At 42.9% G+C, this 21724-nt stretch overlaps 1 protein-coding gene across 1 annotated transcript in view; it reads left to right on the forward strand.

Annotated features, from left to right (window-relative positions):
- Nucleotides 1–21724, forward strand: part of MAOA (monoamine oxidase A) — a 68782-nt gene that overhangs the window by 41539 nt on the left and 5519 nt on the right. Inside the window, exons 5-12 of the mRNA XM_007180264.3 lie at nucleotides 434–525; nucleotides 6908–7049; nucleotides 10365–10514; nucleotides 10947–11106; nucleotides 11977–12073; nucleotides 15502–15555; nucleotides 19723–19780; nucleotides 21281–21378. Coding sequence (XP_007180326.2) covers nucleotides 434–525; nucleotides 6908–7049; nucleotides 10365–10514; nucleotides 10947–11106; nucleotides 11977–12073; nucleotides 15502–15555; nucleotides 19723–19780; nucleotides 21281–21378 — 851 coding nt within the window. The remainder of the gene's footprint in view (nucleotides 1–433; nucleotides 526–6907; nucleotides 7050–10364; nucleotides 10515–10946; nucleotides 11107–11976; nucleotides 12074–15501; nucleotides 15556–19722; nucleotides 19781–21280; nucleotides 21379–21724) is intronic.

The raw sequence follows: 21724 nt of genomic DNA on the forward strand, positions 1-21724 counted from the left end.
GTGTGTGCCTGTGTTTTCAACCTATGCCACTGAGAATTTATGTGACATATTTTTGCCAGGAGTCCTACTTATAGTGATCTTATCCATATGTCATGCCACTTGAGATAGTAAAGGAGAGAAAGATTCGTTTCCCCAAAGTTTTAAAATGGGTGTTAGCTTTCAATAATAATTATGATGTTGACCATCATAATTACATATTAATTTATACATATATTTATGTATTATTATTATTATTTTGGCAACAGCATTAAGGCATAGAATCCAAAGAGCTATCCATCCCAAACCCACCACTATCTATACATAGAATTCTATGCCAATCACACAGTCCAACATAGACAGAGAAACCAGTTTTCAGAGGTTCTCCTGAGGGCCTCTTGGCAGGGCAGTGGGCAGTAACCATCAGACCTAAATGTGGGCCCTTCTTTCTCTGCAGATTCCAGCTGATGCACCGTGGGAGGCACCACATGCGGAGGAATGGGATAAGATGACCATGAAAGATCTCATCGAAAAAATCTGCTGGACAAAGTAACCTTGACTATTTAAAACATTTTCTTTTATCTTCCCTTCAGATCGTTCCTATCCTATCTTGAACTGCAGTGTTTTTCTTCATAAGTTATAGGAAAAAAGCTAAGAGGAAACTTAATGACCTTTCCATCAGTAGCAACTTTGGGGGCCCTTTAGACACTCAGAGCAGGATTGAACATAAAATGAATCTAAAACATAGGGAAAAAAGTAGGTGAAGGAAGCTGAACTTTTTTTTAATGAAACGGTTGTGTGCTTTGCAATAAAAGAAGTAATTGTGTTTTCAGATAATATAGAGGTCAGCTACAGAAGCAATTTGGAAAGATATTAAAGTAATTTCATATAAATATAGAAGAACTGGAGGGAAGCTAGTCTATATTAATGAAAAATATAAACTATATGTTTTCACTGAGAATCTGTGTTATTAGCTGAGTTACTTACAGATCATTCAGCCAGCATTTTGGGGCTGCTATGTGAAGGCACAGTATGAAGCACTGAGGAATGGTGGTGAACTTGTTAGGCGTGGCCCCTAACCTCACGGAGTTGATATATTTTAGCAGGAGAGACTGTCATTATACACATATTATATAATTCTAGGAGAGACTGAAACTGGGAACCTGACCTGTCTGATGGCAAAGGACAGATTCCTTGTTGAAGCAATCTTTAAACAGAAACCAAGGAGTTAGTATATCAACTAAGAATGAGCCACAGAGGATGGGAAGGGACAGGGAAGGATGGATGGTGTCGGGGCAAGGAATCTTCCAGGAATGCGCCCTAATGGATGTGGAAAACAGGAAAGATAGATGGTGTGAGAGGATGGTATCTTCCATGAATGAGCCATAATAGATGGGGGGAGACAGGAAGGGTGGATGCTGTGGGAATTAAGAATCTTCATGGAAGGTGCCATAGTGGATGGGGGAAGACAGGAAGGGTGTTTAGTGTGGGGAAGTGTTATCTTGCAGGATGAGTAACAGTGGATGGGGGAGTTAGGAAGAGCGGATGGTGTGCGGAGGTGGTATATTCCAGGAATGATCTAGTAGATGAGGGAAACAAGAAAATGGATGTTGTGAGGGGATGGTATCTTTCAGGAATGAGCCACAGTGGATGGAAGGAGACAGGAAGGATGGATGGTGTGTGCAGATGGTATCCTCCAAGAATGAGCCAGTGGATGGGAAAGAAAGGAAGAGTGGATGGTGTGAGGTGATGGTATCTTCAGGAATGAGCAACAGTGGATGGGGAGATAGGAGGGTGGACGGGTCGGATTGTATCTTCCAGGAATGAGCTGTAGTGCATGAGGGGAGACAGAAAGGATGTATAGTGCAGTAGGATGATATCTTCCAGGAGTGAGCCATTAACCATGGAGGGGGACAGGAAGGGTGGATAGTGTGTGGGGTTGGTACATTCAGGAATAAACCATATTGTATGCAGGGGACAGGAACAGTGGATGGTGTGGCAGAATGGTTTCTTCTGAGAGTGAGCCACTGTTGACAGGGGAAACAGGAAAGATGGATGGTGTGGGAAGATGGTATGTGCCAGGAATGAGCCATAGTGCGTGGGTAGAGACAGGAGGATAGATGGTGTGGTGGGATGGTGTCTTCCAGGATAAGCCACAGTAGATGGGGGGAGGGTGTGTGGTGTGGGGATAGTATCTTTGGGGAATGCACCAGTTGGTGGAGGATATAAGAGATATATTATGTGAGATGATGGTATCTTTCAGGAATGAGTCACAGAGGATGGGGGGAGAGAGGAAAGAGGGATGGTATGTGTAGATGGTAACTTCCAAGAATAAGTCGATTGATGGAGGAGACAGGAAGAGTGGATGCTGTGGGGAGATGATATCTTCCACGAATAAAGTCAGCTGATGGGTGAGACAGGAAGAGTATGGTGTGAGGAGATGGTATCATCAAGGAATGAGCAACAGTGGATGGTGGAGAAAGTAAGGATGGATGATGTGAATGATGATATCTTTCTGGAATAAGCCACAGTGGATGGGCATAGATGGAGAAAGGTGGATGATGTGACAGGATGGTATCTTCCAGAAATAAGCCATAGTACATAAGGGAGACAGTAAGGATGGTTTGTTTGGTGGGATGGTGTCACCAGGAATGAACCACAGTGCATGGGGGAAAGGGAAAGGATGGACAGTGTGGTGTTATGGTATCTTCCAGGAATGAGCCAGTTGATGGGAGAGAAAGGAGGAGTGGGTGGTGTGAGAGGATGGTGTCTTCCAGGAATAAGCCACAGTGCATGGAGGGAGACATGAAAGATGGATGGTTTGGTGGAATGATATCTTCCAGGAAAGAGCCATAGTGCAAGGGGAGAGACAGGAAGGATGGATCCTGTGGGGGATGTTATTGTTACCAAGTCCAAGCTCTCTTTGCTCGCCACACGACAGGCCAGTGAACCGGAGACGAGATGTTGAGGCAAGGAATATGACTTTATTCAGAAAGCCGGCAGACCGAGAAGATGGCAGACTAGTGTCTCTGAAAAACCATCTTCTCAGAGTCTGGATGCCAGTTTCTTTTATAGAATCCGAGAGGGAGAGGCGGTGAGGAAGTAAAGTAAAAGGGCCATCAGTCTTGCAAAACATCTCCTGGAATGACCAGCCTCTGTGAGGGGATGCGTTAGTTTCTTCTTTCTTGCAGCCATTCACAGGTGGGCGGGGTCAGATTGTCTCCCTGTGAGCTGAACAGCAGAGGGGCAGGGTTCCCTGAGGCAGGCCATTATGTATGATTAGAATAACAAAAGCAACGAAAAGCAAAGGTTAAAGTCAAAGAAACAGATCCAACGTGGAGTCGGATTTAGCTCTTCCCTGTTACATTATGTTCCAGGATTAACCCATAGTTGATGGTGGGGACAGGATGAGTGTATGGTATCTATCAAGAATGAGCCACTGTGGATGTGGGAGACAGAAAAGATGGATGGTGTGGGAGGATGGTTGTTCTAGGAGTGAGACATAGAGGATGGGGGTTGGGGAGGAAGGGTGCATGGTGTGGAGGAATGGTATATTCCAGGAATGAGCCACAGAGCATAGGGGGAGATGGTAAGGATGGATGAGATAGGGGGATTTATGTTCCTGGAATGAGATGCAATTAATGGGGGCAGACAGCAAGGGTAGATGGTGTGGGAAGATGTTGTCTTCCAGTAATGAGTCAGTTTTGGGGAGAGACTAGAAGTTTCCATGGTATCTTCTAGCAATGAAGGAGAGTGAGTTTGGGGGGGGGGCAGGGGCCAACAGGAAAGCTAGATGGTTTGAGGGGAGGGTATCTTTCAGGAATGAGCTACAGTGACTGTAGGGGGAAACAGGAAGGGTGGATGAGGTGGGGGCAAGGTATCTTCTAGAACTGAGACAAGTGTTGGGGGAGATAGGAATGATGCGTGGTGTGAGAGACTCCATCTTCCAAGAATGAGCCACAGTGGATTGTGGTTATATGGGAAAATATATGGTGTGGGAAGATGGTATCTTCCAGGAATGAACCACAGTGGATAGGGGAAGACAGTAAGGGGGTAGATGGTGTGAGGGGATGGTATATGCCAGGATTAAACCATAGTGGATGGTGGGTTACAGGAAGGATGGATGGTGTGGGAAGATGGTATCTACCAGGAATGTCCGACTGTGGATGTGGGAAACAGAAAAGATGGATGGTGTGGGAGGATGGTATGTTCCAGGAGTCAGCCATAGTTGATGGCGGGGGGGGGGGGGGTGGCAAAAAGGTGGATGGTGTGAGAACATGGTATCTTCCAGGTATGAGCCATTGTGAATGGGAACGACAGGAAAAGTGAATGCTGTAAGTGGATGGTGTCATCCAGGAATGAGTGACAGTGACTGAGGTGGGGGGAGAGGAAGGGTGGATGATGTGGGAGCATGATATCTTCCAGGAATGAGACAAGTGATGGGGGAAGACAGGAATGATGGATGGTGTGAGATGCCATCTTCCAGGAATGAGTCACAGTAGATGGCAGTAGACAGGAAAAAGTGCATGGTGTGGGAGGATGGTATCTTTCAGGAATGAACCACAGTGAGTGGGGGAGATAGGATGTGTGTGGTTGGATGGGAATTTCCAGGAATGAGCCATAGTGGATTGGGGGGGAGGGATACAGGAAGGGTGCACGGTGTAGGGGAATGGTATGTTCCAGGAACTGTAGATGGGGAAGACAGGAAAGATGGATGATGTTTGGATGGTATGTGCCTGGAATGAGCCATAGCATGTGGGGGGGAGACTGGAAGAGCGATGGTGTGAGGAGATGGTGTGGTCCAGGAATGAATCATAGTAACATGGGGGGGAGACTGGAAGAGTGATGGTGTGAGGAGATGGTGTGGTCCAGGAATGAACCATAGTAAAATGGGGGGAAACAGAAGGGTTGATTATATGTTGAGATGATATCTTTCAAGAATGAGCCAGTTGATGGGAGAGACAGGAATAGTGGATGGAGTGAGGATATGGTATCTCCCAGGAATGAACCACAGTGCATGAGGGGAGACAGGAATGATGAATGGTGTGTGTTTGGGGGGGAAGGGTGGCATCTTCCAGGAATGCACCAGTTATGTGGGGGGGGGGGTTGTCTACAGGAAGATTAGATGGTATGGTTGTGTGAGGAGATGGTATCTTCCAGGAATGAGCCACAATGATGGGGGATATAGCAGGAGTAATATAGTGAGGGAACTGGTATCTTCCAAGATGAGATACAGTGGTTAGGAGGAGACAGGAAGCCATTGGAGTGATGACATCTTCCAGGAAGGAACCACGGCGCTTGGTGGGGGAATGCTACAGGAAGAGTGGATGGTGTGAAAGGGTGGTATCATGAGGCATGAACCACAGTGATTGTGAGGGGAGACAGGTAGGGTGAATGTTCTGGGTGCAAGGTATCAGGAAGGGATGAGCCATACTGGATGGGCTGTACACACGATAGATGAGTGATGTGGGGGATGGTATCTTTCAGGAATGAGCCACTGTGGATGGGGGTGGGGGACAGGTTGGTGCATGCTGGGTGTGAAGAATGGTATCTTCCAGGAATGAATCACAGTGTATGGGGGATACAGGAAAGATGGATGATGTAGGAGGATGGTATCTTCCAGGAATGACCTGCAATTAATGGTGGGGGACTGTCAGGAAGGATAGATGGTGAGGGGGATGCTTTCCTCCAATGATGTATCAGTTATTGAGAGAGACGGGAAGAGTGAATGGTATCTTAAAGGAATGAGCCAATTGATGGGGGATACAGGACTGAAGGATGGATGGTGTTGGGGGATGATATATCTTCCACAAATGAGCACAGTGGATGAGTGGAGATCGGACATGTGGGTATGGGGAGGATATATGTTCCAGAAATGAGTCACAATGAATTGGATAAAACAGGACCAATAGATGGTGTGGGGTGTTGGTATCTCACAGGAGTGAGCCACAGTGATGGGGGAAGACAGGAAAGATGGATGATGTAGTGAATGGTATCTTTCAGGAATAAGCCATAGTGGATGGAGGAGACAGGAGATATGGTTAGTGAGGGGGATGATGTTCCAGTAGCGAGCCTTAGTAGATGGGGAAAAATAATGAAGGGGAGGGATGGTTTCTTTCAGGAATGAATCATAGTGGATGGGATGGATGGAAGGATAAATGGTTGAGGCATGGTATTTTCCAGTTATTAGCCATAAATAATGGTGGGAAATGTGAAGGTTGGATAGTGTGGGAAATGCTCCCCACCCCCAGTATAGGGAACAGGGAACAGCTTATGAAGGCCCTGAGATGGGGAGATTGACATGTTTTAGCAACGAGTGGACAGTATACCTGGACCATAAAGATGCCATGAGGAAGTGATGGAATGAGAGTTTGGAGAACTTGTTGACAGGCTGATGGTGCAAGATATATTGGCCATATTCAAGACTTTGCCTTTTGCTGTGAATGTCATTGAAGGATTTTAAGCAGAGTGGGGTTTTTTGTTTGTTTGTTTTTTTAAGTTTTGGACTGTTAAAAGACTTAATTGGCTGTAATGTAGAGAAGGATCATGAGGGGCTGTAGTCATATGACTAGGTAGGGACAGTGGTAGCCTGGACCAGGGTGGGGGCAGGGGGGGTGTTAAGGAGAGAAAGTTTGTTCAAATAAATGCAAACAATATCCTTAATGAACTCTGACAAGCATATTAACCCTTTAGATTGCATTGGGATTAGCATGTTTGGACTAACCCATAATTTCCTAAAAGTAAGGGAAAAGTTTATTTTCCCCAAGGGTTAAAATCTGCATTCCTTCAGAAATTGAGTCCATGAGGTTTGTTTTTTTTTCAAAAGCAATAGAACTGTTTTCTAGCCATGCTAAATTGTGTTTTAAAAAGATAATGTCCTGTGAAGCATGTACGTATTTACTCCTGACTTCCGCTCTTGTTCTGTGACCAGGACTGCTAGGCAGTTTGCATCTCTCTTTGTGAATATCAATGTGACCTCTGAACCCCACGAGGTGTCTGCCCTGTGGTTCTTGTGGTATGTGAAGCAGTGTGGAGGCACCACTCGGATATTCTCCATTACCAATGGGGGCCAGGTATGGAGTGTCCATTCTCACACTAAACTTCATTTGTGATTTTGCCCTCATCGAGTGCAGTAGCTTAATACTTGCTTCTATATTTTGAAACATGAGTGAATTTGAAACATGGATTTTTGAAACGATCTCCAAAAAACTTTTCTGAAAACAAAATTTCTCATTTCCTTTTCTCGTTCCTGAAAATAAGTTCACAACTAAAGAATGTTTTCATTTTGAATTAATTAGGTTTGAGGAATTCAGTTTCTTCCTTTTGGAAGTAGGTAAAATTAGACTATTTATGTAGGAGGAGCTAAGTTACTAAAATCAACTAATTAACAAAAATTTCTAGTACTCGTAAAATTGTACTTAAAGTCATCTCTGTTCCAGACATGAGGCTTTTTTGTCCCATTCTGTGTCTCGGAGTTATTATTTTATGTTAACTGTTATAGAATGGAAGTGATTTATTGGTCACTCTTTCAATAGTAGATTCTACATTTTGGCTTCTAAATTTTTGCTGCCCACTAGCATTTGCCCAGCTTCCATACTACTTCCATTACTGATGAATGAACTCATTTGACTCACTGGCTGGACACACAGCAAACCAGTGGTGAAACCAGAATCTTAATTCCCTGATTTTCCAGATTCTGAGATTCTTTGTTTCAAGGCTATCTTTTATCGGAAGAAAACGGATATCTCTTTTCTAGGAATGTTATGCCTCGATGGGATAAGGTTTAATTAGGATCAGTTTACTTCTAACTTATGTTCTGTTTCATAGTGTGAGGTGTAGAGTCCTTGTCAACTGAATGAAATGTTCCTCTCCTTGGGAGATCTCCAGAAGTCCCCAAGTTGTTCTTGTGGTCCCAAGAGTTATTGCCCATTTGACCCTTAGCTTTAGCAAACTTAAGGCAGTTGCATTTTTTAAGTGTCTTTACACTTAGAAATCCCACATTACTCTTTTTAACCTATATTTTACTTTCTGAGATATCGTGACTCGTATTTTATATTTATATCCCTCATTCAGAGGAGCCAAGATACTTCTAGGCAAACTCCACATGACCTTTTGGAGGGCACAGTTCACATTATGAATCTCAGACCATTATCCCAGTATCTTTACAAAGAACTTAGACTTATCCTTTAATAGTTTAGTTCAAGAAATACTAGACGTGAAGGAGTGGGTAGTGAACACAAATGGAAATAGTTCATGGTCTTTCCACTATACTAACATTCAAAGTAACTCTTGGAAAACAGAAGTCAAATTATAAATTAAATGGTCCCAGTTTTGTGAGGAAGGACGGATCATGAATTTAGGGCTAAACTGCTGTGGGAATATTTTTATAAAGAACAGTGGTTGTGTCATTAGAACAATAGCCAGTTATTCAAGTGTAAGAATCATTCTGTGGCTGCTGACACAGGCTTTCTGGAAGAAGGTGATTGTCAAATGTTGGGCTGTTCTTCAGTCTACCTACATGTATTTCTAACAATTCAAAGAATCTTCTACAGCAGGCTAAAAACATTCCCCCTGCTTCTTACAAAATGCACTGTATTAAGGACTGACCTTAGATTAAGCTGGAAGCATGACCATGGTGAGTGTAGCAGATGGCGGTAGGGCAGAGCACCTGTGGTCTTACAGAGCTGCTCAGGGGAACTATTTCACAGTGTCTGGAGGAATAGGCAGATGCTTAGCCTTCACCCTTTGGCCCCCGCAGTGAAACTTCCAGGCATTTTGGCAAAAAGTTCTCAAGAGCTGAGGTTTGGATTCTGAGAACATCATTTGGTGATGACCAGGTGATCCTTGTGAGCACCAGAGCCTGTTCTGCCTAGACAACCCTGGGCTGGGACTTTAAGAAACCGAGGGGAGTTAGAAACCGCATCCCCATCTCAGTGAAACTAGAAAAAAATAATTAATTAAAAAAAAAAGAAACCTGGGACTTCCCTGGTGGCACAGTGGTTAAGAATCCACCTGCCAATGCAGGGAACACGGGTTCGAGCCCTGGTCCAGGAAGATCCCACATGACGCGGAGCAACTAAGCCTGTGCGCCACAACTACTGAGCCTGCGCTCTAGAGCCCACGAGCCACAACTGCTGAGCCTGCATGCCACAATTACTGAAGCCCGTGCGCCTAGAGCCCGTGCTCTGCAACAAGAGAAGCCACCGCAATGAGAAGCCCGTGCGCAACGAAGAGTAGCCCCCGCTCGCTACAACTAGAGAAAAACCCGCTCACAGCAACAAAGACCCAACGCAGCCAAAAGTAAATAAATAAAATAAATTAAAAAAAAAAAGAAACCTTCTGAAAGTTTAGATTCCCATACAGACTATGAAGCCAAGGCCCCCCTACCCATCGGCTGCTGGGTCACATGTGGGCCTTTTTGGTTCCAAAATCACGCAACTTCATGTCTGCTGTATTGTTTGTGTCTTCTAATGAGCCTAATGCCAGGGCCTTGCCTATTGAAGGAGATCAATCAAGGGTTGTTGTCTTGAGTTGAACAGTTTTTAGCAAAGAGAAGGTCATTATCGTTTGTGTTTATACTTGGAACATGAAGAATAAAGACAAAAGCTTCACACATAATCTCACCCCGTCTACTGTTAACATTTTAATGTATTTCCTCATTAAGATTATACCATATAAGTGGTTTATATATTTTACTTTTTCACTATTAAGTTATTAAAAATATCAAAAAAAGAAAGAAAGCAAGACAGAAACCGCATCCCCTGGGAGAAGCACAGCACCCTCCCCGTCCCAGGGTTCCCTCCATGCACTGCACTCCTGGGCCCTTGAAGCCCACGGACTTGCTGTTATTTGCATCCAGTCAGGGTGCCAGTGGTATAGGGGAACCTTCCTTCTGATTCTGTGATTTTATTTTAAATTTTTATTGGGGTATAGTTGACTTGCAATGTTGTGTTAGTTTCCGGTGTACAGCAAAATGAATCAGTTATACATATGCATATGTCCACTCTTTTTTAGGTTCTTTTCCCACATAGGCCATTGCAGAGTATTGAGTAGAGTTCCCTGTGCTATACAGTAGGTCCTTATTAGTTATCTATTTTATATATAGTAGTGTGTATGTGTCAATCCCAATCTCCCAATTTATCCCTCCCCCGCCATTCTGTGATTTTATAAGCTGGTAACAGCTTTTCGTCACCAGACGCTGTGTAGAGCATGATGATTGAGGTATCTTGGTAGACTGCCTCTGTCCTAATGAGTTCTTCCAGTAGTCAAGGGTGCAGAGGGTGGGGGTATGGCCTGTGACTTTCTGGAGGTTTCTGATCAGTGGTAAATATGATCTTCCTTCCTTGGGTTTTTATAACATTTCATTTCCTGCCTGCCTTCTCCTGTAGGAACGGAAGTTTGTAGGTGGATCTGGTCAAGTAAGCGAGCGGATAATGCACCTCCTTGGGGACAGAGTGAAGCTGAGGTGTCCTGTCACCTATGTTGACCAGTCAGGTGACAACATCATGATAGAGACGTTGAATCATCAACTTTATGAGGTAATCCAGTTTCGTCAAAAAAGAGCGTATATTATGGGACTTCCCTGGTGGTCCATTGGTTAGGACTCCCCGCTTGCACAGCAGGGCGCACAGGTTCGATCCCTGGTGGGGGAACTAAGATCCTACATGCCGCACATCAAGGCCAAAAAAAAAAAAAGAGAAGCTTATATTAAATAGGTCTCCTGTCTTCTGCAGCTTCTAACCAGATATAATCCAAGCAGTGGCGTAATTAATGCTGGTGTATTTCTGACTCAGTCTCCCAAATTACCAGCCTTGGTTGACTGCCTTATTCTGTTTTGTTGCCTCACAGTGGCCTCATACTCTACACTGTTACCGCTCACTGTCATTCAAAATGGTAAATGTGATGTTTCACGCTCCCTGCGAAGATTGCGACTCACGTTTGAGATGGTATTTTGTGTCTGTGTGTTTTAGTGCCGATACGTAATTAGTGCCGTCCCTCCAACTTTGACTGCCAAGATACACTTCAGACCAGAGCTTCCTTCAGAGAGAAACCAGTTAATTCAGCGTCTTCCAATGGGGGCTATCATTAAGTGCATGATGTATTACAAGGAGGCCTTTTGGAAGAAAAAGGGTAGGTTGCACTTATTCATGTTTAAATTGTATTAAGCGAAGACCATGCTCTTTTAGGAACATTTTATACTACACACTGAACAGAAAAAACGATAAGTGTTTCCAGTTGGTAGAGAAAGGATCAGAAATCTCAGTCTGTCCACTCCTCATAGCCCCGGGCAACACAAAATGACCCCAAGAGCGCTTGCTGGCAGTGAGGGGGAAGGAAGAGGTCCCTCTGGTCGCAGGACCACATTGCCCAGACCCCTGGCATATGTCTCGCCACTTACTCTTCATGAGCAGAGACAAAGGAGCACCATGGAAAGAGCACTCCTTTGAAGTTACACATCCCTGGGCTCCACTTGCTTACTAGCTGTGTGGCCTCAAGTGACACTTCGCCTCTCTCAGCCTCAGCCTCTGTGTAAAATGGTAACAATAAGACTTGCTGTTGGGGTGTTGTGAGGATAAAATGAGGCAGAGTCTGGGCAGATATGGTGCCTGTTGTTGCTAAGCCTTCAGCTCATACTCAAAGGATTCCTTCCTGCCACTTCTTCCATGGTTTCACAGGGGTGATTCCCTCTAACACACCCCCCTCTTTCCCATGTGTTCCAGGACTCCAGGGCCATCTTCATTTTACTCATGCACTGATCATACCTGACCTTTATGTAAAGGTCATCGCGATGGGTCATTTTCTAATGTGCCTGGGTAACCGACCAAACATCCTTGTATAGTCAGTGTGCGTATTTAATAGGAAATAACTTCTAGAGTTGGGGCAAAGACCAATAGTTTAAGATTTGCCTTCCTCTTAGCAAAAGAGTTATATATATATAAATATCCCTCTTAAATCTCTGGTGAGGTTACTCAATCTCCTATTAATTTTCTTCTGGTTAAGATTACTGTGGCTGTATGATCATCGAAGATGAGGAAGCTCCCATTTCAATAACCCTGGATGACACCAAGCCAGATGGATCGCTGCCCGCCATCATGGGGTAAGTTAGAGCTGGGTGTTCTGCAGTTTTCAAACTCTGTTGGTGTATTGGTGTGTGTGCTGGCAGAACATGTTGTTTTGGACCAGAGCTCAAGCAATGCTAAATAACCCTACAGACAATTTATGTCATGTTTCCATGTATGAAAATATTAGAGTAATAGAGTATGTGGCACAAGAACACTGAGAAACTGTACTAAAATTAACATCACTTTGAACTTGTGCCCGTATGTTTCTTTCCCCTGTAAACTTACATGTGGAGGACAGAGTGAAAAACGCAGCTAGACAGGCGGGATGGTAGACCACCTTGCCTACAGGATGTTGACAACCATTCTGGAATGAGAACTGTTTTATCCTGTAAAACCTTCCAAAGTTATGTTTTCTGGGCTTTATTCCTTTCTCCATTCTAGACATCACTACATAGCAAATGTCAATATGTTAATTGTTGGAATTCCCTGGTGGTCCAGTGTTTAGGACTCCGCACTTTTGCCGCCGAGGGCCCGGATTCGATCCCTGGTCGAGGAACTAAGATCCCACAAGCTGTGTGGCACAGCCAAAAAAAAAAAAAAAAAAAAAGAAAGTGAAGAAAAATATGTTAATTGTTACCCTGGGAGATAAGATGGATGACTAATGAGGAAGTGCAGTTCAAAGGAGAGCCGGGCCTTGAGTGTAGGGCACTTTATCCAGTAGGTCACTCCATGGCTACTTCACCAGGGATGGTCCAGGGCAAGGTTCTGTGTCTGGAAGAGGAGACCTCTTTTTCTCTCCTACCATCCCCTCACACAGCTGCTCTGCCCTCTGGAGACTACGGGTCCAGAGAGAGAATCGGAGCTCCCACAAAGAAATTTCTAAGGAGTGCCGTAGCCTCCCAGTTGCCATGTCTTTTAGTCCTCCACAAAGCAATACGAACAAAAGGGCTATTTATTCTACCACATTGCAATAAAAGAGCACAGCTTCTATAGCAGTCAGTGACTTTTAGAAACCAGTGGTTTTCCCCTTCACCCCGAGGAGAGTTGAGCTCATGTGCATTGCATCACTGAAGGGAAATTACAAAATCAAAAGGAGCAGACCCATGACCCTAGGGACTTAGAAAAAGGCTATGCTACTGGACTGCCAACAAGACATTTTATAACCACTTCTCTGGCTGTAAAATATAAGAAATAGCACCAGCCTCCCTGATAAAGGCAGGTGCTCACAATGTAAAGACTATAGGAACATTGCACCCTGTTCACCTCTGACCCCCCTGGGCAAGAAAATACATAGATTGTTTGGGCAGTTTGCCATCGCCTTCTATGTGCCAAAGAAATGCAGGAGGTTGAGGTAGAGGTTTCAGGAGACTTGTCGGTCAAGATCAATCCAACTGTAGATGAAAGAATATTGATGTTCTTCTTGCCCTGGGTATTAAATATTGTGGCATCTGCTCTTCTGGGGTTTCTTTACGTTTATTAACAAGGACATGTATTGCAGAAGCCTTCTAGATGGTAATGGGCTTATTTAGGCAGTTCCTAGAAAGTGATACTCTGATCTGTTTTATCTGGACAATTGCTTCCACCCTGTTCTTGCCTTGAAGCTATATTGCCTCTACCCTGCTCTTTGCTCTAGGCAATGAAAGCCTTGAAGACAGGGGTGGTATAATTGCCCAGCACTGTTTGTGATAACTAGTGCCTTTTGGAAACTAGAAAGGACCTTGTACTTTAGAGCTGTGAAATGTTCCCAGCCCAAAGCCAGGATGTTTAATTTCCCCAATAAAACACCAAAGAAAGTTCAATGATAGTTGTCCATTGTTACAATTAGATCAAAGAGGTTATTTCATTCATGACTTGAGATTTGACAGATATAGCCAACCCTAACTGCCCTTTAGAAAAGAAACTGTAAAAAGCACCCAAGATCTAAAAGGGTTTTCAGATAAATCATTTAATCTTTTATCAGATGTTGGTGATTTTCATTGAAATACTGCATAAGTCTAAAATGACTGATTCTTGCAGAAACCTAAAATTTAACTAAAATCATTACCAGCAAGCCACAACATAAAGTGTTAGTTAAATCAACCAAAATCATGACTATCTCCCCAGAAGTTCAATGGTTCAAATTTCTTAAACAGTCCACAGCTTTGTATCTTTGCTTCCCAGAATGATCTCGAATAACAACTCTAAAGGAATTGCCAATCAAATTGAGGAACAGTTTAATTGGGAGCGGGGCTTGAGGGAGAGGATGAAATACCTGTTTTCAGCCCTCGCATTTTCAGGCTTGATCTACTTGTCTTTTCGGTCTAGGACAAAAAAATACAATTTTAAAACTTTTTTTAAATGGAGAAATAATTTCATTGTCCTTTAGCTCATTTGGATTTTTTGAAAGCTTTCTAATAATAGTATAACTAAGGATTTCTTGTCACAATTCAATTCTTTAAAATATACATGCAATTAGTAATATCAGTATAATAAATAGAATCTATTTGATTAAAGGGAAGCAGAGAGATTATAACTGAGTTTTACTGAGTCACTGAATTTGAGGACTGTGCTAGGCCAATTTTCCAGGAAGCCAACTCGGAGATGGAGATTTGGGTGCAGGAGGTTCTTCAGGAACTGCTATGGGGAGCGCTACCTGGGGGGAAGGGAGGGAATCGGGATTGCTCAGAGGGAGAGGCTGGGCTCCAGTGTTGCCCCAACAGAGGCCAAAGCCATCCCTTGGGAAGCTCTGGAGCGGGGATGGCCCTTCAGAGGTGTCTGCACTGAGGCGAGGGGCTGGGCTTTGGTACCCACCGCACTCCGGAGCCAGTCATTCTGGGAAGGGATGGGACCTTGCGCCAGGCAGTTCTCTGCTACAGAGTGCAATTGCTAGGGAGGGGTTGGTTGTAAGCTGAGGATAATGAGCATTTGGTCCTGAAGAGGGATCTGGGTGGCCCACCATGGCAGCCACTACAGGCACTTTTTTGGGGGGGGCCACGCCTCGCGGCATACGGGGTCTTATTGCTCCCCGACCAAGGATCGAACCCGTGCCCCCTGCAGTGGAGGCACAGAGTCCTAACCACTGGACCGCCAGGGAATTCCCAACAAGCACTTATTGATATTTGTTTTTCCAGCTTTTATCAAGTACTTGGCAGACAGCAACAGTCATTGCCAGGATAATCATTTAACGCAACATTAATTCATCTAACAGTCGATTTCCTACTGTACGCCAAGGACTGTGCTAAACTTTAGGGGTAAAATATTGAGTAGGAGGTGACCTGTCATTTAGGATCCCACAGTCTAGCAGGGGTTTTGGACAGAGAGGCAGATGAAGACAGTCTGGCATTTGCTCTAGTAGAGGGAAATAATGGGAGGGTGTGGGAGAGTTTATTAATGCTGAGTAGGTGGAGGCAAGAACACTTTAAAGAGACAACTCTTAAGATAAACCACTGTCGCCTAATCGTTCAAATGTAACCTCTCTCTCCAGCTTCATCCTTGCTCGAAAAGCTGACCGCCTTGCTAAAGTCCATAAAGAACTAAGGTAAGAATTTACACCTGAAACGTATAAAAGGTTAGCTTTATATTGTGCTTGTTCCACTAACAACAGGATAACAGCATTATGAAAAACGCAATAATTCATTCATCTCAAAATCCCAACAAATCAACCTTTTTGTATTTCGCTACGCCCCCTTGACTCAGTCCTTGCCCATACGTGTATATCAATTTAGTTTCACATCTTTGTGTTCATTTTACAGTGGTTGAGAGGTAGGCTTTCCCAGTAAATGGATGGAGAAAAATCATAAAAAAGTTAGCTGTGAATAAAGCTTAAGAGGCCAAGTCCCAATCGCCTTGCCAGACCATTAGCCCTTCTCCAAGTTTCTCTGACAGGTACTTTTTCTGAAAAGCAAATCCATACATAGGTCTTCCAACCTATTCCAAGTTGTATACATACAAGTATGCTCCTTTGATTATCTGGGATACAGCTCTGATGTTCCCTTCTCCCAAGAGCTTCCTAGTAGAAAACAATTATTTTAGGACAATGGCTTTTTTCTTTTTTTCTCCCTTTCTCTCTTTCTGTTTTGTTGTATTTGTTTTGCTTTGTTTTACACTGGAATCCTTTGTTCAAGTAAAATCTTACCTGGAAACACTCATTAGGCTGTTGGGGGGCTGCCTCTGGACATTTCTGGGCTTCCCTTCTTTAGGGTAACCCTAAATCCTTTGTTAGCTTTTGAAGAGGGCCAATACACATGCAAATGTATACTTCTCTCTGCATTTGATTTAAAAATTAAGCAGCAAATCCACTAGTGGCCCTTGCTTTGAGAGTTACTTTGATGACTTTGCAAGTCAGGGAAAGGCCGCAGAAGTTCCCGTATTTGCACACGGATTTGTTTATTTGAGCAGCCATGAGATTTGATGTCAGGAAGGGAACTATTTTATTGTTCACCTACTCACTCAATAGAGGAAGAATTTGGGGGTCCAGTGATGGGGAATGATTTGTTCTAGGCTCCACAGCTAGCTTCTGACAAAGTCAGAAATAGCATCTAATATGTACTTTTTTTCATTACGTCACACTAAGCTTGACATTTTCTTTTGGATTTCCTGCTTTCTCTCCTTATTAATAGTAAAATAAATACCAGCCTGGATGTAGACATTTGGTTATGATTCCACATAGTGGCTAAACTTCTCAAAATTTTTATAAGGCAAAAACCCTTAGAACTCCGAGTGTCATTGACTAAAGTAATGGTTCTCAGGACCAACTGCATCAACATTTCCCAAAGAATGTTTGGAAAATTTTTCTGAGGCTGATAGATTATGATTTGGTAGGTTAGGGGTGGGGCCCGAGTACTTGTATTTTTTAACAAGCCTTTTGAGTGATTATGGTGAGCAGCCAGATTTAGAAACCAGTGGGTAAATTCAACTTGCACAGTGACCTCTTTTGGCCATCATTTAAAGTACGTTCTGTTGGGACTTCCCTGGTGGCGCAGTGCTTAAGAATCTGCCTGCCAATGCAGGGGACACGGGTTCAAGCCCTGGTCTGGGAAGATCCCACATGCCGCGGAGCAACTAAGCCCGTGTGCCACAACTACTGAGCCTGCACTCTAGAGCCCACAAGTCACAACTACTGAGCCCGCGTGCTGCAACTACTGAAGCCCGTGCGCCTGGAGCCTGTGCTCTACAACAAGAGAAGCCACCGCAATGAGAAGCCCGTGCACTGCAACGAAGAGTAGCCCCTGCTCGCTGCAACTAGAGAAAGCCCACGCGCAGCAACGAATACCCAATGCAGCCAAAAATTAATTAATTAATTAATTTCAAAAAAATAGTAAAGTATGTTGTGTTATTTTTAGAGTCCAGCTAATCAATCGATGCATTGCTCCAACATCCTTACCTTATATAACTTTTCTAAAAAATTTTTATATTAATGAGAGGAAGGGATGGAGAAGATAATTTCCTGATGTGTTTGTATGAACTAATCCTTGACTCATTTAATAATGTGAAGTATAGTAAATAATGACTTATATTTCTATTATTACTAGTTTATTGTTCATGAATGAAAAATTGCCTACGAAGTAGGTTGATTAGATTTTAAGGTTCACTCTGTTGTAACAAAGATTTTATTATTTTTTATATACTGAAAATAAGTTAAGCATTATTAAGTTTTTCAGAATAATGATTGTCAATACTTCTGTTTTCTAATTGACTCAAAATGTCAGAATTATTTCTTGTAACACTCATGTGAAGTAGGTAAGAATCAGTCACCTACCTTATCATAGCATAGGAAAGAGGGTGCCGTACTTGGCTGAGGATGGATTTTGATTCAGTAAATTTTTATTGAGCACTTACTATAGGAGGGATGCTCAGGAGAGTAGACCCTCGACCCTGCCATTAATTAGCTGAGTGATGTTGAGCCAGTCTCTTCAGTGCACTGAGCCTCAGCCTCCTCACGTCCGAAATGAGGGGCTTGGATTAGACAGAGAGAGACGGTCAGGTGGACAGTAGTCTTGAGACTTCTTCCAGTTCTGCCTTTCCTTTATCATTATTGATCTGTAGTATGAACAGCTCCTTGAAGGAGCTGTATAAATGGTGTAAGTGTGAGCATTTGGATAAATCTATAAAGTTACATTTTGTCCCACATTATTCAGAGAGACTGGGGACACATATAAAAAATATTTTCTAATGTAACTTGGCAACATTAAATTGGCATCTTTTTTTTTTTTTCGGCTGTGCTGCACAGCTTGCGGGATCTTAGTTCCCTGACCAGGGATCAAACCCGGGCCCCCTGCAGTGAAAGTGCAGAGTCCTAACCACTGGACCGCCAGGGAATTCTGAAATTGGCGTCTTTTAAAATCTCTTTATTACTAATAACTATAACCTTCCCTTCCCCCCTTTCTTCCCAGCTCAACATTGTTTTGCCGTTTGTCTCTTTAGCTTCTAATGCTTGTCTTACAGATTTGAATTAACCCTTTGCCATATTTTTTTACAGTTGCTTATTAGCCTGTAAAAAATATTTTGGAGCACTTTTTTAACAAGTTTTATTGGGATATAGTTGATTTACAATGTTGTGTTAGTTTCAGGTGTATATCCACTCTTTTTTAGATTCTTTTCCCATACAGGTCATTACAGACTTTTGGGTAGAGTTCCCTGTGCTATACAGTAGCTCCTTATTATGTTGGAGCATTTTCAGTATTTAAACTATATAAAGACTAAAGAAGGTAAACACCTAAAGTATATAACTGGATCAGTGGGAACCTGTTCAAACAATTCCTGAAATAGAACCATTCATTTCTAAAATGGGTGATTTTAGTAAATTAGAACTTTTTAATTTCACCAAGAGTGGTTGTGAGTTTAAAATGTATCTGTTTCAAGAAGTGCTTAGATAAATTAAGCTACTGATTTTTAATATATAAGATGTGCCTTGTTCTGTGCTGGTCATTTACATAATGAATTATGCGGGTGACCAAAGACTGTTTGAGGTAACATCACATAGCGCATCATGCCCAACCCCCCCGCTCCAGATGCCCTTTGGACCCAGTACTGTGTCCACAGACCATTCTGTCAAGTGACAGGTTATTAGCTTGGAATAACCGTAGGCCTCTCCTGATATAGCATACTTTATGTTATGTTTAAAAGATTAAATGGGGACTTCCCTGGCAGTCCAGTGGTTAAGGTTCCGCGCTTCCACTGCAGGGGGTGCGGTTCGATCCCTGGTTGGGGAACTAAGATCCCACGTGCCACGCGGTGCCGCAAAAAAAAAAAAAAAAAAAAGATTAAATGAGCTTTATATGTTCATAGATCTTTAAAACATAAATATAGGATAGTTAAAAGACACCAGCATACTTACTATAGACTTGTAAAAGAGATTATTTTAGAATTTTACATATTCCAGAAAAGTGACTTAGAATCAATTCCTAAAACTGAATTTAATCTCATTTTCCCCATTTTAACTGAATAGATATGGTATTAGGTAGTGAAAGAGGCAAAAATGTAAAAGAGAAGAAAAATTCTGTTGCATCTTCAAAGCACATGACTGTATTCAGGAAAAGTGTTAATCTGAGTGCAGAGATTCATGGAACTGTTCATACAGAAGGCCATTGATTTTAATTTTTCCCTTAATAAATCTGGTTCATTGGCAAGAGCCCTGGAACACATTGTGTTTATTCTATACTCATCAGTCATTACTTCCTTAACATTTTTTGGTTCTTTTTTATAGGAAGAGGAAAATCTGTGAGCTGTACGCCAAAGTGCTAGGATCCCAAGAAGCTTTACAAGTAAGAAATCCCCAGCTTTAATCCCTAGCAGGTTCTGCTCTGTTTGCTCTAAGTGGTAAAGCAAAGCAGATTCTGGTTTCCTGACAATCTTATGAAGAGAAGGAATATGCTTACTGGAGGTTTAACTTCAGCAATCACGAAACACCATTAAAAGCTGCTGTCAGTGCATGCAATTTCTGATGCAGCAGTTTCCTGGGCTGTTTAAATGTTCACTGGATAACTGGCAGCCAGTTGTAATGAGAGGCAGGAGCTACAGGTATTATCTCCAGGGTGATTGAGATCAGTTCCCAGAACAGAGGTCCTGCCCTCTTGTCAGTGTCAAATGACTGCTGCAAAATAAAATCCCAGCTGTATCGTCATTTGTTGGTGAAGACACAGTAGTATATACTCGATAAGATAGACTGAATCTGGACTCTCTGCCCAGGTCAAAGTCATACTAATTTGTTTTTCTATCTGCAGACTCAATTCACACTTCATTTAGAAATTTCAGTGCTTTCAATCCACCATTGAAAGCAATTATGAGAATGAAATTCTTTTTAAAGGCCCTACCAGATAGCTGGGGGCTATCTGAACTGTTCAAAGAATAAACTTGCAGAATGTGTTAGGGAAATCAGAGAAGGTTCTCTCATGTCCCTTGGGAAACATTTTTCATCTTTAATTGTTCCCTTTTTAGCAGGATTCCCATCATTCACATTTCCAGCTGAGAGAAGGGGTTCTGAAAAAAGCCTTTTTCTTAGACACTGTGCTTTTCTTCTACCTTCTCCCTCCCACCCATTTTTTTCGGCAGTAATGCCTTGGTAGATGGGGAAGTAAAGTCTGTTTTTTAGAGAATGCGGAGATTGGAGCAGACCTTTCCAGAACCTGATTGTTGATGGGGTCCTAAAGACTTCAGAATCTGCATGGAGATGCCCTGTCTTCCAGATATTGGAATACTTCACGTCTCTCCTGGGCAAGAGGTTGAGAAAGTCAAAGTATACACGTTTTGTCAGTTGGTACCTCACAAAAGGCCATTACTTGGTACTGTCGTGTTTCCCCTTAAGTTAGAAAAACAGCGCTGCTTTTTTTTTTTTTTTGGTACAGACTATAATTTTATTTCTCACGGAACAATTAAAATCTTCATCCTCATGGATTTTAATCATCTGTAGCTATCCAACGTCTTTGAATACTTTCCTTATATCTTATTAACTTCCCACATTTAAAGTCCCTCTTTCTCGACGTAGAGAAGATTCATCTCTTAAGATTCCTAAGCAGTGCAGATTCTAACAAGGAGACACATACACACGCCTTGAATCTGTAAATGAGAGACAGGAAGAGGTGGCTATGAGAAGGGGACTAAATATTCTAGCACACGTGGTCGCAGAGCCCAGGAGCAGAAACAGTGCTGCTTTTTTTTTTCATGTAAACTTTTTGTTAAAGTAAAGCACATAAGAGCCTTTATTGTTGACCGGTGGCATTTCAGCTTTGTCTTCCCTTTGACATTTTCTCCCCATTTGACTGCAGCCGGTGCACTATGAAGAGAAGAACTGGTGCGAGGAGCAGTACTCCGGGGGCTGCTACACGGCCTACTTCCCCCCTGGGATCATGACTCAGTACGGAAGGTACTACCCAGACCCTATACCAGTTGATACAAGGCGTGAGCCAAACGTAAAAATAGAGAAGCAAAGCTCAATGGGAATTTAAAAAAATAGGAATCAGCATTCTTATTTCTAATGTCCCAGATAGTTTGTATATTTCTGGATGTCCATAGGAAAAGAAGTATGTCCGTACATAGGACAGTAGCCGACAGCACATAAAATAATCGCAGGACACTGGTGAGGATTTCAGATGTCAGCGCTACGTGTGAGAATTCTGCAAGCTGCAGTGTCCTCCAAGGGGCCTTCTTGAGCTCTACTAAACATTTAGTCTTGCACAGCTACTCTAGGCTCCTGGACACCAGTCTACGTA

The sequence above is a fragment of the Balaenoptera acutorostrata genome, chromosome X (assembly GCF_949987535.1).
Source record: "Balaenoptera acutorostrata chromosome X, mBalAcu1.1, whole genome shotgun sequence".
NCBI lineage: Eukaryota > Metazoa > Chordata > Mammalia > Artiodactyla > Balaenopteridae > Balaenoptera > Balaenoptera acutorostrata.